The sequence below is a fragment of the Ciona intestinalis genome, unplaced genomic scaffold, assembly GCF_000224145.3.
Source record: "Ciona intestinalis unplaced genomic scaffold, KH HT000055.2, whole genome shotgun sequence".
NCBI classification, from domain to species: Eukaryota; Metazoa; Chordata; class Ascidiacea; order Phlebobranchia; family Cionidae; genus Ciona; species Ciona intestinalis.
The window spans coordinates 75,694-90,625 of NW_004190377.2; the positions used below are offsets into that span (position 1 = coordinate 75,694).

Genomic DNA, 14,932 nt, shown 5'->3' on the forward strand with positions numbered 1-14,932 from the left:
TTACAGAATTATTTGACAGTAATCAGTATTATCATGACTTTATAAAACTGATTTATATTTTTAGATATTATAAAAAGTTAAAAAACATTATCTTTTGAACATGTAAAAAATGCCAAATAGTAAGGTGCTTTTTTTAAATGCTGACCAAATCATAGCAAAGCTGATGAATCTTTTTAGTTTGCGTGTGCGAACAATTAAACTAGTTTCATAGCTTCATAAAACAACCTTGAATATTTCGTACAGTTTGATTTTGTCTCATAAAACTAGTTTTAGTTTTGTGAAAAAACCTGAGATATAAACATGGAGAAAATAGGCAGGGGTAAATGTGACTCTAATTTAAGATAAAAACAACAAAAATTTTTATGTTATGTATATGAAGTTTACATGGCAAAAAAACTAGTATTTTTGAGTCCCATCTTCCCCCACATTGTAGTTTTTTATGTTTTCATTGCCAAACTTTAAAAGGTTTGCTTTTAATTCAATAATTTATACCTCAGTGGTTATTCAACCTTTAGATACTTATATAAAAACCAGATCATATAGGGAAAATATTCTCAAAATGAAGTCATTTGCACTTGGAGATAATTTATAAGTCTATAAGAAGTTGCTTGTGCTAAAAACAGTGTAAAATAACCAATTTGTAGCCAAAATGTAAACTTTACCAATTTTCTGTTATTAGAAGTTTATATGCCTTTAAAGGATGCAATATTTATTAATTAATGTTGATACAATACCAAATGTCATGCAATAGTATAATGTAGGTAACCTGGTAAAAACTACAGCAGTCGGGCAAGAAAAAGAATGTTTAAACTTCATTTTTAAAGCGCATAGTAATATTTTGTGTTACTTACCTGTGTTCCTAATAATAAACTTACATATGAAACAAAATTAAAAATGATTTTAAACTGTCCCGTCTTACCCAGTGTGTTTTCGAAATTGTAAAGGTAGACCTGTTGTGCGAATTGCTAAATGACTCCTTTTATTATATATTTTTGAAGTGTTGTTAATTAATAAATGAATGATAGTATTAGGTCCTGGTATCACCCAAAATCATCATATATTTTGATTTTGAAAATATTTAGCAATTCGTGCTTAAGTGTCCCATCTTCCTCACACTACTATATCTATTATCTTAAAATAGAATTCTTGTCAATTTCACTCTGTTGTCTAAATTAAGTTGGTATGTGAATTTATAAACAAGATAGCATGTGTTAATTATGTGCGAACCCGATGTGTTGTCTGCACGACATTCTAGGGTTTCATTTTTTCTCTTTCATGCATACTAACAAAACAAGCATTTTGCATCAGTTTGTTATCTATTAAAAAAAAACAAAGAAATAACTTATTTAATGTTTCAAGATTGTTTAAATTTAGTGAATATTGATGTAAATTTATTTAAGATCATCTGGTGTAGCTGCTGCTCGTTTTCACTTTTGAAAAACAAGGTCATCGGTGTATCGTGCATAGCAACATGAGAAATATCAAACACTGGCAAATTTCTGAAAATATAAGTTGCAAAATTTGCCCATCTGTTTTAACTTGCACGCAACAAACATCCGATTATGGCAATGATATGTTGCTACAGTTAAGATAATGTTTTACTGGAAGAGCAGTTTTCTAGTATTCCATATACTTGAAAACAAAAATAGAAAAAGAGTTGATAAACGTGAATGCAACAGGGCCGTAAATTATTTTTTGAATAATATTTTTGACAGTAAAACACTTATGTAAGTGAAGTAAGTCCTTTCTTGCACACCCATCATCACCTAGTGGTCGCTAAAAACATTGAAACTTACTTTACTTGTACAACATAAAAGAAAAATATAATTACCCTTGATTTACAACTGCGAGTGAATCATCATTGAGAATATGTTTCCATGTGAGTTTCGATGTACATGAATCCAATTTAGAAAGAAAAACAATATTTAAAAGCTGAAGAACTTCATTTGTTGTAAGATGTAGTGATGGGCACATGTTTATTGCAGTGTATAACACAGTTTCAATAATCTTGGTGCTTGACCACACGATTCCACCTGAAACATTAGAATTAAAAGTCTAATGACCATGCGACAATTCCAAAGTTTGTCTTCAGTATTTTATTCGTAAGTTTAAAATAAACTCATTTAATAAAAAGCAAATTCCTCTTTTTTAAATGGTTTAAAAGCCAAACATGCCTAAATACGAATATAGAAATAGTTGCTTTATAAATAAAGGTTTAGTACAATGGGGGAAGATGGGACACTTAAGCACATATTGCCAAATATTTCCAAAATCAAAATAAATGACGGTTTTTGGGTAATACCACGAATTAGTACTAGCATTCCTTTATTAATTGACAACAATTTAATAAAATATAATAAATCACAGGAGGAGTTATTTAGCGATCCGCACAACAGATAAAATCGAAAACACACAGAAAAAGATGGGGCAGTTTAAAATAATTGCTAATTTTGATTAATAAGTGTATTTATAAATAGGAATATAACCAAATAACACGAAATAATACTGTACGCTTTGAAAATTAAGTCTAAACATTCTTTTTCTTGCCCTACTGCTATAGTTTTCAACATGTTACCTATACATTATATTATTGCATAACAATTGGTATTGTTTGAACGACAATGGGAAATGTTCGAACTTTAATGGATAAATATTGTATCCTACAAATGTATATGAACATGTAATAACAGAAAATTGACTATAACTATTGATAAAGTTTTTATTTTTGCTACAAATTGGGTATTACTACTCTGTTTTTGGCACAAGTTACTTCTCATAAATTATCACCAAGTGCAAATGACGAAATTTAGAATATATTTTTAAAATATTATCTTTTTATTATATCAGTATCTTATAGTTGAAAAATCCCTGAGGTATAAATTACTAAATTAAAAGCAAACCTTTCAAAGTTTGGCAATGAAAACATACAAAATTACAATGTGGAGGAAGATGGGACTCCAAATTGAAATATTTTTACATTAGCAGTATTCTGCAACTTGTAGTTAACCTACCGAGTTTAACAGGCTGTGCTAGTTTCTTTGCCATGTACACTTCATATTATATATAACGTTAAATCGATATTTTTCTGTTGTTTTTATCTCAAATTAAAATCATATTGACCCCTGCCTATTTTTTTCATGTTTATATCCCAATTTTTTTTTTTACGAAACTAGTTTTATGAGACAAAATCAAACTGTACGAAATATCCAAGGTTGTTTTATGAAGCTATGAAACTAGTTTATTCGCAAACTAAAAAGGCACAGGCAAACTAAAAAAATCTTCGGCTTTACTATGATTTAGCGAGCATTAAAAAATAGCATTTTACTATTTCGCATTTTTTTTACCTGTTCAAAGTATACTGTTTCTATTTTACATATTTTTTTTTAATATTTAAAAACAGTAATCAGCTTTGACGGGCGTTTTATAAAGTCGTGATAATACTGTCGAATAATTCTGTAACCTTATTTTCCTGATTATAATTAAATAGGGGTCCGTAAAAAAAAATTTACAAAAAATCTTGTCTGACAAAGTGTCCCATCTTCCCCCACCCTACTATAATTCATGGTGCACGGTGTTAACCATATGAAAATGCTTTGTAATGGCCTTATTAAATCACTGTATTATTATGGTTATCCTATTCAAGAGTTTTGCATGAAGAAAACATCTATTTTTCTTACTCATTTTAACATTTCCAATGTTTGGTGAAACTGTGTTTGCAATCCAATCCTTTTCAAGGGCTAAATTCACTGTTTCCCCAATACACCATCGATGGTTTGCATTTTTCATAGACCATGTAAACTCAGTTTTTGAAATGTTGTTGTGTTGAAACATTTGTCTTAAACTAGAACAACAAGTATGTAATTATTTGAACGCGGTAACTTTATTTTATTTAAATTACAATAACAAAGGTGCAAGCGAATGGAAGCCATTTAATAATATTAACGCAGCTGATTTAATTTAAAAAAAGTATAAATATAGAATAATATTTAATTTACCGATGCAAAGGTACTCCGGTGACGAAACTCATAAACAATGAATTGGGTCGAATATGTCCTGTTATATCATCTGCTACAACAGGTATTTGGGAAGGCAAACAGCATAAAAATATGACATCACATCTTCTTACTACTTCTTTGTTATCATGGAAGCAGTTTACACCCACCTTCTGAAATGACCCTAAAATGTTGTATCTTAATCAACACCTTCAAACAAGTAAAATCTATGCTCCAATAAATATGTAATCTAGATTAGCAAAATATCTCCAACAAAGTAAAATACATGGTAACTCGTAAGCTGGCACGAGGTGTATGAAACCCTGGGATATAACGACTGTCTTTTCCGACCACGCGAAGATAAAGTAAGTTACATTCATTCATTTCTAAATCTTGTATCCGATAACAGTAACATGCGCGCTTATGTCGATCTCAAACTACAAAGGTGAACATGATTATGAAACCTTTGTAAGTGCGTGATGTATAAATTAATTTAAGAAATATAGTTTAATTTTTTGCCACCATTAAACTGTGCACTTGTGTGTTTGACACATTGAATTAAACATACAAAAACATGTTTCAATACTCGCAGGACACAGTTTTATTGGATGTTTGTTTTCTTCCACACCTCTTGCAATGACTGCAGCTTAAAAACGTGGATTGAAAACGTTATCCGTGTATGGCAATTTTCAACTTTAAAACTACTGCTCCTGGTGACAGGATCGGAAATGATATTTTAAACAATCACCAGAGATCCGTTCTTGTCACACTAACAAAAGCATATAAATAATGATTCTTTAGGTCCCTAAGCACTAGTTAAATAAACCTTTTCTATTGTTGCACTTTATACTTTGTTTGATTTATTTTAAAGAGACCACTGTGGAAGACCATAAACTCTCAATTTGTTTTACATTTTTAAACTGTGCATGGTTCTACGTTTACTTTATTGATAGAGCTTGTACATTCACTTTCACCATAATTTGATTATTTCAGTGTTCAACACCGACATGAGTACTGTTGCTTGGCAGGCGGTTGACAGACTTGTGTTTTTGTTTTTTTAAATTTCTTAATTTCCCCTTATGCCCGCCCTAATTACATGTGCGGTTGTGTGATAATAATTTATGGTATCTTAAATGGTACGACGGCGTGGCAAAATAATTAGCCCGCCTGCCTCTAACTAAGAGGTAATGAGTTCAAGGCTCGTCGCTGCTACCAATGTGGGTGTATATGTCCTTGGGCAAGACACTTAACGGAAATTGCTCCAACCCAGTGGTGACTAAGTGGTTGACCAAATTATCAGCCATATATAAAAAATGAAACAATCTACCAAAAAATAGTCACCTACAAAGTAACATACAGGGTAACTCTAAAAAAAGTAACATACAGGGTAAAAATAAATAAGCTGGAGGTGTATCAACATCTGTGTTATAACGACTGTCGTTTTCCGGCCCCAAGGGTAAAGTAAGAGACATTCATTCAAACTGACATCAGGAGTAACCTTTCACATACTCGAGCTCCAGTCATTTCAAGGATCTGTGATTCGTTTGATGTGGCCGTTACGAACCTCTTTATCCTATATCTGTGTTCAATCATTAATTCGCAATAAACCAGGCATTATACTTAGTGCGCATTTTCCTTTTTGCTTCTTATTTATTATTATTATTTTTATTCTTTATTTTTAATTTTTTATCTCGTGTTTATTTATACTGTGATGTGTATTAATGTAATGCACTTGTTTCTAAATCCTACATATGTGTGCACTTGAAACTGTTTATTGTAAACTTCGGTGGAATTTCTTTTGGGGGGTTTGATTTTCCATCATGCTCCAATCTTTGGGTCAATATTCTTTAAGGCCGACTCCCCCTATTGTATGGGTTGTGTTCTTATACACCCACTTTTCTGTATGGTTTAAGAGTCACGCCCCTTTTATACAAAACATTATTTTTTCTTTTTCATTAATAAGCGTGTTACAACAACAGTTGTTTTACCGCTACTACCTGTCTTTTCGCTTTTGTCAACTTTCTTGTTCTTCGTTATCGTGACCGAAGAGACGTAATAAATTTCATTCATTCATTCATTGAAAAATATATATTACAAGCTTGGCAATTAAATCTAAGTATGCAAACTAACAATGATTTAAAACTAATTAGGTAAAGAAAACTACTGCTTAATTTGGGAAAAGGTGTGCATAAAATTATTAGAATATAGTTACCAAGAGATTCTGGTCGGCGAGTTGAAATATACAATTCATTTGGTTTAACATCAGTAAATTTGAGCATAGACAACACTATTTGTTTTCCCAATCTTCCACATCCAATAAAACCAATCTTTAACGCATCACGAGGTGGAGATTGATGGAGAAATTGGATTGTTTTTTGATTTATCGGATGTCTTATCTCAGACAGAACTTGCCTAAAAATTAATCAAACTGTAACACATACAGTCAGTTAGATAACGAATAATGTATAAATAACAATTAACTACTACTAAAACAGATTACAAAAAATTATAGACAAAAGTCTTAAAAAACAAAAATTAAAAAAATAGCAAATTTGTTGGGTTGCTAAAGTTAAAACCAAAATTTTCAATAAAATTTTTGTGAGTGCTAAACTTATTAACACAAAAGCAGTAGCAGGTCAGTTAATCGTTTTGATTTAACCCTTTAGGGACGAGATATATTATAACAAATTTTCTACTTTTGACCGACTGTCACATTTTGCTTCTTCGCACAAACAGCGACAATGAACGTTAAGGTTGACGGGCGAAGTCTATATTGCGAATCAGCTAAAAACGATTTACAAACTGTTTTAATCAATTAAAAACCTCACAAACCCTAGATTTGCATAAAAATAAGATGTACGTCAACACCATTTTAAGTTTTCCGAGGTGCTGATATTATGCATATCGTGCGATCAATGTCCTTTAACCGTTTAACAAACGAGTTGCTTTATTCCGCCAGTTTGAAAAGCATATGAACGATAAGCAGCAGGTTTGGTTAATTAATAGTCGCCATTATTATTAACACTGCCATGGAAAGTATAGCACAAACATGTGTCAGTGCGAATGATGAAAACTCGTATATTCGGTATTTTCCTAACTATAATAAACCTGGCTTCTTCTGCAGTTTAAAAAATCAGCGCCTATGTATATGCGCCTGGGTGTTGGGGTAATGAGCCAAACCTAACTCAAATCCCAGGTTCTTGTCAAGTACATCAAGCCCAAAGAATCGAATTTCAGGCTTTACAAAGTGTTTTAAAAACATGGGACTATACAAAGAAGACGGAAATTTTTTTCCGCTAGAGGCGGTAATTATTTAAATTAAAAAATACGGAAAATCGAACAAAACAGCACTACAAAGTGTTAATAAGTGTAAAACAAATTAATTAAATAATAAAAATACCTTTCTAAATACATAAAACACTAGTAAGAACATATTTCCCACATTAGGTCGGTTATATACGCTCTTTCGTTGCGTTTACTGTCGTCGAGTCTGTGGTGTAGCGGTTTGCGTGCGGTCGTAAACTCTCTTTGTTTCATGGAATACTTTTTTATATTTTTTTTCAAGTTTTTTTTTTGTTTGCCGAGTTTGGGGTTAGGAGTTAGGGGTTAGGGGTTAAGGTTAGAGGTTAGGGGTTAGGGGTTAGTGTTAGGGGTTAGTGTTAGGAGTTAGGGGTTTATATCTTATGTGTATAAACCGTGAAACTAACTGCTCCCCATAAAATAGAGAAACGAATTTGTCATCGCCTCCTAGCGGAAAATTTTTTCTGTCTTCTCTGTATAGCTCCATGTGTTTTAAAAGTCTGTGTACGTCCAACAATTGCTGGTATGAAACAATTCATGATACACTTGCGTATTTGCAAGAAAGGTATGGAAAAGTAATAAATGTTGTGTTATTGGCACAAAGTTTAGTTTAATTCTCCAAAGAGCGTTTAAAGTTCAGTTCAATATATAATGCATACGCCTACCTCATTTCATTCAAAGTTGAAACTATATAAACAGCGTGTGCACATGTTGTGACTGCAAAGGCATGATGTCTTGGTCGTAAACACAAATATTTTTTTTCTTCATTTGATAAGGAATGATTGAAACTTAGTGAATTCAGAGAAACAGTAATATCTTGTGCGTTTGACTCGAAATCTAATTGATTAAATCTATATTGCAGATCCATACTGCATAAGTGCATAGTGAAAGTTTTAAGGTACTTTTTAACAAGGAAATTCAAAATAAAAGTAATGCTGGTGTCAGTGAAAAATTTCCTCTTAAAATATATATAAATAGACAGACCATACAAACTGGGTCCCTTTAGTTAGTGCATGTCCGCTATGTCCACTTTGTTCGCTACATAGTGGACATGGCGGACATACTGAATATTGTGGACATGAACTAATTAAACCCTACATACACAGTACGCACTCACTCAGCTTCACCAAACAAGTTCCTATAGTAACCACAAAAATAAAAAAAGTACAAGAGAGCATGTAATCATAGTTTAGATATCTGTGATGTAATATCACAGATGAGAGAGGCCACTCGTAAACTCGATATTTCCTTCTCATCTGTGGTAATATCACTAATATCATAGTATTATTAAACTATGCTAATATGAATCAAAGCATAAAAATATCGAATAGTCAAACCAAAGAGATTAAAACCAATCTGGTTTTAATCTCTTTGGTCCAACCATAGTACACTTAACAGAGGATGCCATGCTTATACCATATACTCACAGAAATATATAAGAGTAGAACGCGCAACTGCCCAAAACCGTGATGTATTCTTTTTTCTATTTACGTGTGGGGGGCGGCTAATGTTGAAGTTGTGGTTCGCGCTCCGCAGCCTCGCCACGACGCTGTTCCATCCTGCCCCCAGAGTTGCTTTATATTCATTCTTTATGCATTAGTGTTAAATTTAGCTATCTTTGTATCATTAAATCTGTGCCAGAGCACAATCAACTGCTACACACGTGACAGCCAACTCCGACCCCATTTCGCTTGGTCGCCATTGTAAAAGATAGGTGCATAGTATTTTTGGGAGGTTTTAGCTGTTTGTTTCAAAAACTACTAATAAGATAAGAAAAACACTGATCCAATATTTTGCAGGTTGGGTATGGTGTGAATGTAATATGGCAATGAAATGCGATAAAACAAATAAAGGTGGTAAAACTTCTTAATGTAAAATAGTATCATATTCCTGGACCTGGTCATTATTAAAGAATTTAAAAATATAAAACATATTCACTTGATCTGGTACTTATTAGTGGTTTCTATTTTATAAAGTGAATAGAAATTTAAATTTGGATAATATAAAGCGCTGGGTTTAAATTCCATTGATCCAATAAAATTACTGCGTGGTGAGTCATTCCTGCTGGTGCAAGCTGTTATAGGGGTGCGGTAATATACATGGTTCAACGGTCGCGCCCAGTGGTTCCGTTCATGCTTGCGCTCATCGCAACGTAACGACTCCATAACGCTAAGTCGACAACTCATTTTATTAGCGGACAACGAGCGGCACCAGGCTAGGGACAAACGTGAGGACAGCAAGAGTTTAAGAGAGCTCCTACTGCCCTCCAAACACAGAAAATAGGAGGGCTTTTATAGCGTGGAACATGTGCGCGAACACAAGACACGGAAGAGATAACTGACACGAAAGAATAGTAGGCTGTTATACCATTTCCTGGTATTAATAGGAAACACGCTGTGTCGCTCGATCATTAACACAATTACACTGTAAGTAATAGTTACGCAACACGACTGTTTAATATTCAATCTTTAAGTATTAAGTTAATTTGGAAAACTATATAATATATATCTGTGCTCGAAACACACTGAATCGCTACAATGTACTGCTGGATGGCTTTATTGATCATTCATCAATAGCACTGCTTCGTATATCTGTTGGCTGAAATTTAGCTGCATATTGGTACTGTATAACATGTATCACTTTAATAGGCAGCTATGCAGCCAAATGCAGAGGCATGCCTAGTGATTCTCCAGATTGTTTACAAAAATGAGGATAATCTTTAGTGGGGTGGGGGGAGATGGGACACTTTGTCAGAGGAGACTTTTTTTCAATTTTATTTTTACGGACCCCTATTTAATTATAATCAGAAAAATAAGGTTACAGAATTATTCGACAGTATTATCACGACTTTATGTAACGCCCGTCAAAGCTGATTACTGTTTTTAAATATTAAAAAAAAATATGTAAAATAGAAACAGTATACTTTGAACAGGTAAAAAATGCAAAATAGTAAGGTGCTATTTTTAATGCTCGCTAAATCATAGTGAAGCCAATGAATTTTTTAGTTTGCGTGTGCGAACAATTAAACTAGTTTCATAGCTTCATAAAACAACCTTGAATATTTCGTACAGTTGGATTTTTATAAAACTAGTTTTACTTTTGTAAAAAAAGCACTGAGATATAAACAGGAAGAAAATAGACAGGGGTTAATATGACTTTAATTTGAGATAAAAACAACAGAAAAATAACGGTTTAACGTTATATATATGAAGTTTACATGGCAAAGAAACTAGCACAGCGTGTTAAACTCGGTAGGTTAACTACAAGTTGCAGAATACTGCTAATGTAAATATGTTTCAATTTAGAGTCCCATCTTTCCACACATTGTAGTTTTGTATGTTTTCATTGCCAAACTTAGAAAGGTTTGCTTTTAATTTACAAATTTATACCTCAGAGGGATTTCAACTAAAAGATCCCTTTAATTAGTGCAGGTCCACTAGGTCCGCTAGGTCCACTAGGTCCGCTAAGTCCACTAGGTCCTCTAGGGCCACTAGGTCCGCTAGGTCCACTAGGTCCGCTAAGTCCACTAGGTCCGCTAGGTCCACTAGGTCCGCTAGGTCCACTAGGTCCGCTAGGTCCGCTAGGTCCACTAGGTCCACTAGGTCCGCTAGGTCCACTAGGTAGTCCGCTAGGTCCGCTAGGTCCGCTAGGTCCACTAGGTCCGCTAGGTCCACTAGGTAGTCCACTAGGTCCGCTAGGTCCGCTAGGTCCGCTAGGTAGTCCGCTAGGTAGTCCGCTAGGTAGTCCGCTAGGTCCACTAGGTCCACTCACTATTAGGTATGTTAGTCTCAGCTTAGCAATTGTTCTATTGGGTACGTTAGTCTTAGGTTCCTTGATTTTGTCAGCCTTAGGTATGTTAGAGTTAGCACTTGGGTGGTCTGTTAAGTATACTGGATCCGCTCGCTCCAGTACTGGGTCCATCAACTGGTACCGTGTTTAATTTGAAAACGTTTTGTAATATCTTTTGTTTTTTAATCTTTACTTGTTATTGTGTCAAGAGTAAGCTTGAAAAGTATCACCATATAGTAAAAAATAGTGTTTATAGAGTACTACGGTATAACTTTTGCGTTTTAACGTTTTATATATATTTTTTTTTATGATAAATGAAAGTAACTTTATAGTTTCATTACCAGTGCATAAATGGGAAAAAATTGTCATCATATCATCACAAATCTCTCATTATTACATAAACAAGCATTATTGTTTCACAAAACTAAGCATATCCTGTGTAAAGCCCCGTTATCACCATTTTGTGTGTTGTGATACTATGCATGTTCATTCATTAAAGCTATGCTAAATTGTAAACTTAAAGTAATGACTTCTCGTCCTCCTAGCTACGTCACCGTGGCAGTACACTCTCGCCTTTGAACCACACGATGTAAGGTGTAGGCTTAATATTTCAACGCTGCAGTTACGTGTGCCCTTTTGCAAAACAGCTAACTAATTATTCCAGCTTGGTTATCTAAATAGTCAGCCATACAAAATACATATAACAACAATCACCCATTACGTTACATTATTAGTAACCGGGTATGAGGTGCCCGAAACAGGACTGTTGCTGCCCGCAACGTATAAGGATGAATTAAGTTACATTTAAAACATCAAATAACATATTAAATGTGTTGAAACTACATAGAACAAATAAACAAGCCTATACTTTATATTAACGGAAACAAGTTTTGCAAAATAACATAAAGCATGGATAGTATGTGGGAAGAATAGTCATACGAAAACGTCTTTCATGAATATAATTAATCCAAAGTGTATGCGTTTTTTATCTCAGGAAACTTTAGCAAGCTTACAGCAAGACATAAGAATAAATAATAAATATGCCTAAGAATAAAACCAAGAACTATCCATGCACAATTTGTAACGAAAATTGTAAAATGTCGTGTATTGAATGCTGGTCTTGTAAGGAATGGGTCCACTATGCGTGTTTGGACATTTCGCAGGAAAACATACAAGAATGGAGAAACACACGTTTAAAATTTTTTTGCAGCAAATGTGCAACGACAAACAACAACAAAGAGGTATACGATTTCGAACGTGCTCTTTCCCGAATAAATTCCAGCCTTTCTGCAAAATGCACGAAGTCTTTTTGTAAGGTTATCGCCAACCAAGAGCTGTTGTTGATTGAAACATACAAAGCTCAACTCCTTCCACCATTTCATTACAGTCCTATTGACCCGGTTATGGATAATACATCAACAATGATATTAAAATCTTTTCATCCTTCTGTGTTAAGCACACACTATCCGATTAATGCTATTGGAGACGGCAATTGCATGTACAGGGCAGCAGCAATTGCATTATTTGGCACACAGGAGTTTCACGTGCAGTTGCGATTGGCTGTTGTATTAGAAGTTTTAAAGTACCCAGAATTCTACTGCACAAAGAAAAGCAAATTTATCTTGCCGGATGTGAATGTTGTAACGCCTTATTACAAAGACGTTTGCTTTTCCGCAAGTCGTATCAATGGGTACGCAGATTTGATTCATATTTATGCCCTAAGCGCCGCCGTCAGACATAAATTTACCTCATATAGGCCCACAATTGGGCCATTGGACAGGAGAGGAATTGTGTACACAAGGGACATTAAAGGAAGAGACATCAATTCGCGCAACAAATTTGGGGGTATTTTAATGTGGACCAGTACAGATTTGCACTCAACAAAACCTAACATACGTAAATTTCTTCCAAACCATTTCTGTCTCCTACGGGAACGTTTAAAATCAGAACATGAGTTAATTTCTGCTATAACAATTAGTGACAATAGCACTGCAACACAAGAAGAACCCATCCCAGAATTTGACCCGGAAGAAGGTATCGCAGAATTTGACCCGGAATTGACCCAGAAAAAGGTATCGCAGAATTTGACCCGGAAGAACCCAACCCAAAATTTGACCCGTAAGAAGGTATCGCAGAATTTGACCCGGAAGAAGGTATCGCAGAATTTGACCCAGAAGAACCCAACCCAGAATTTGACCCGGAAGAAGGTATCGCAGAATTTGACCCGGAAGAAGGTATCGCAGAATTTGACCCGAAAGATTTGTATGACCCCTTCATGAACCCAAATAAACAAATTACAGATGGATTTAAAAAACTTCCTTTTAAAAATACTTTTTTATCCCTCCAGGAAGCAATCGACATTTTATTAAATCATTGTAAACCAGTAGAACAGTGCATTCCAAGCGGAGTGAAAGACAACGTTTATTTTGTAGTGGATAATTTGGACAGTGTTGAGAGAGCAACAAAAGGAAGAAACCCAAGGACTGTAAGAAGGTACAACGGAAAATATTGTACCAGAAATACAGTATTTGGCAATTATTACTCTAAATTAAAGAAATTATTACTCTAAATTAAAGAAAGACCAAAAATATAAAAGAAAAATTACATGGGTTATATCTCCGGGATATATAAAACTCGGAGACAAAGTTGCTATTGTTGAGTACACTGGACGATTTCCGGGAAACATGCCACATGCTAACAGCAACCACAAAAACATTTACATACGGACACCATTCTCAACTTCAAATAATATTAAAAATCGAATCAACACTTGCTCAACCCCGAAAGAAATTAACGACAATTTAGTAACCGATTCAGAGGTGACTGCAGCACCCCGAAACCTTCAGCAAATTTATAATCAGAAACACAATGCCAATAAAAAAGAAAACGAAAGATTCAATTCAAATTAGTCGGATGATATTCTGCGCGTAATAAACATGGCACAATCGAATGAATTCCTCCAGAGCATTCTTCATGGAAAATCCGCTCCAGTCGCAATTATTCTCTATAACGATAAACAAATTGCGGACATAGTAAGATTTTGCACAACTGGTCGTTCAGTTTTAAACGTGGACAAAACTTTCAATCTGGGAAAGATACATGCCACTATAACAGTTTTCAAAAAACCGATGTGTAAAGAGCATCAAAGGTGGCGACAACCCTATGTTTCTGGGACCAATATTTCTACACAATAAGTCAAATTTTAAGACATTTTCCTTTTTTTTTACCCAATTGGGATCGGTGATCGGGCCTCATAGTGACAAAATTGTATTTGGAATAACTGACGATGAACAAGCAATGCATAAAGCTAGAACTTATGCGTTTCCAAATTGTACACATATCCTCTGCTTCAAGCACTTGAGAGATAATCTGGTAGATTATTTAAAAGACAAAGTTGGTGCGGATAAAACTCTACGTAAACAGATTTTACAAATGCTGGACAAAGTACTGGATACAAATAATTGATTTTGCCGTGGCAGAATATCAAATGATTGAATTCTGCGAAAAAAATTGTCTACGTGTCCGAGAATATTTGAAGCAAAGGTTTCTTATTCTTTTACGAACGAAGGTATGGGAGTTTCGTAACCTGGAACCCGTAGGTGATCGATGGACAAACAACAACGCCAAAGCATACAACCACGTAATTAAATGTAAATTTCAATGGAAACAAAAAATAATTGCCGACATAGTCACTACATTGAAAAATCTTGTCGATGTGGCGTATATTGACGTAGAAAGAGCGATTCTATCAATCGGACCATATGAGTTGTCCACCGAGTTTTCACGCTTTCGAATGGACGTAAACGAGTGGAGATGCATGGACAACATTAAAAAAACAAACCACTTGAAAA

General features: G+C 34.3%; 2 protein-coding genes across 2 annotated transcripts; one reads left to right on the forward strand and one right to left on the reverse strand.

Moving 5' to 3' along the window:
- Positions 1–1,324: 1,324 nt before the first annotated feature.
- On the reverse strand, positions 1,325–8,155 carry LOC100182702 (NADP-dependent oxidoreductase domain-containing protein 1-like). Its single transcript, XM_002119387.5, has 6 exons — positions 7,958–8,155; positions 6,205–6,404; positions 3,996–4,176; positions 3,678–3,841; positions 1,832–2,033; positions 1,325–1,499 (listed from the first exon to the last, which is right to left on the reverse strand). Exons 1-6 carry the CDS (start codon positions 7,960–7,962, stop codon positions 1,355–1,357), a joined length of 897 nt encoding a protein of 298 aa, XP_002119423.4. The 5' UTR covers positions 7,963–8,155; the 3' UTR covers positions 1,325–1,354.
- A 2,832-nt stretch (positions 8,156–10,987) lies between these two features.
- Positions 10,988–13,548, forward strand: LOC113474952. The gene is made up of 2 exons (XM_026838106.1): positions 10,988–11,346; positions 11,511–13,548. The coding sequence occupies exon 2, from the start codon at positions 12,122–12,124 to the stop codon at positions 13,358–13,360; it is 1,239 nt and encodes a 412-aa protein (XP_026693907.1). The 5' UTR covers positions 10,988–11,346; positions 11,511–12,121; the 3' UTR covers positions 13,361–13,548.
- Positions 13,549–14,932: the final 1,384 nt, after the last annotated feature.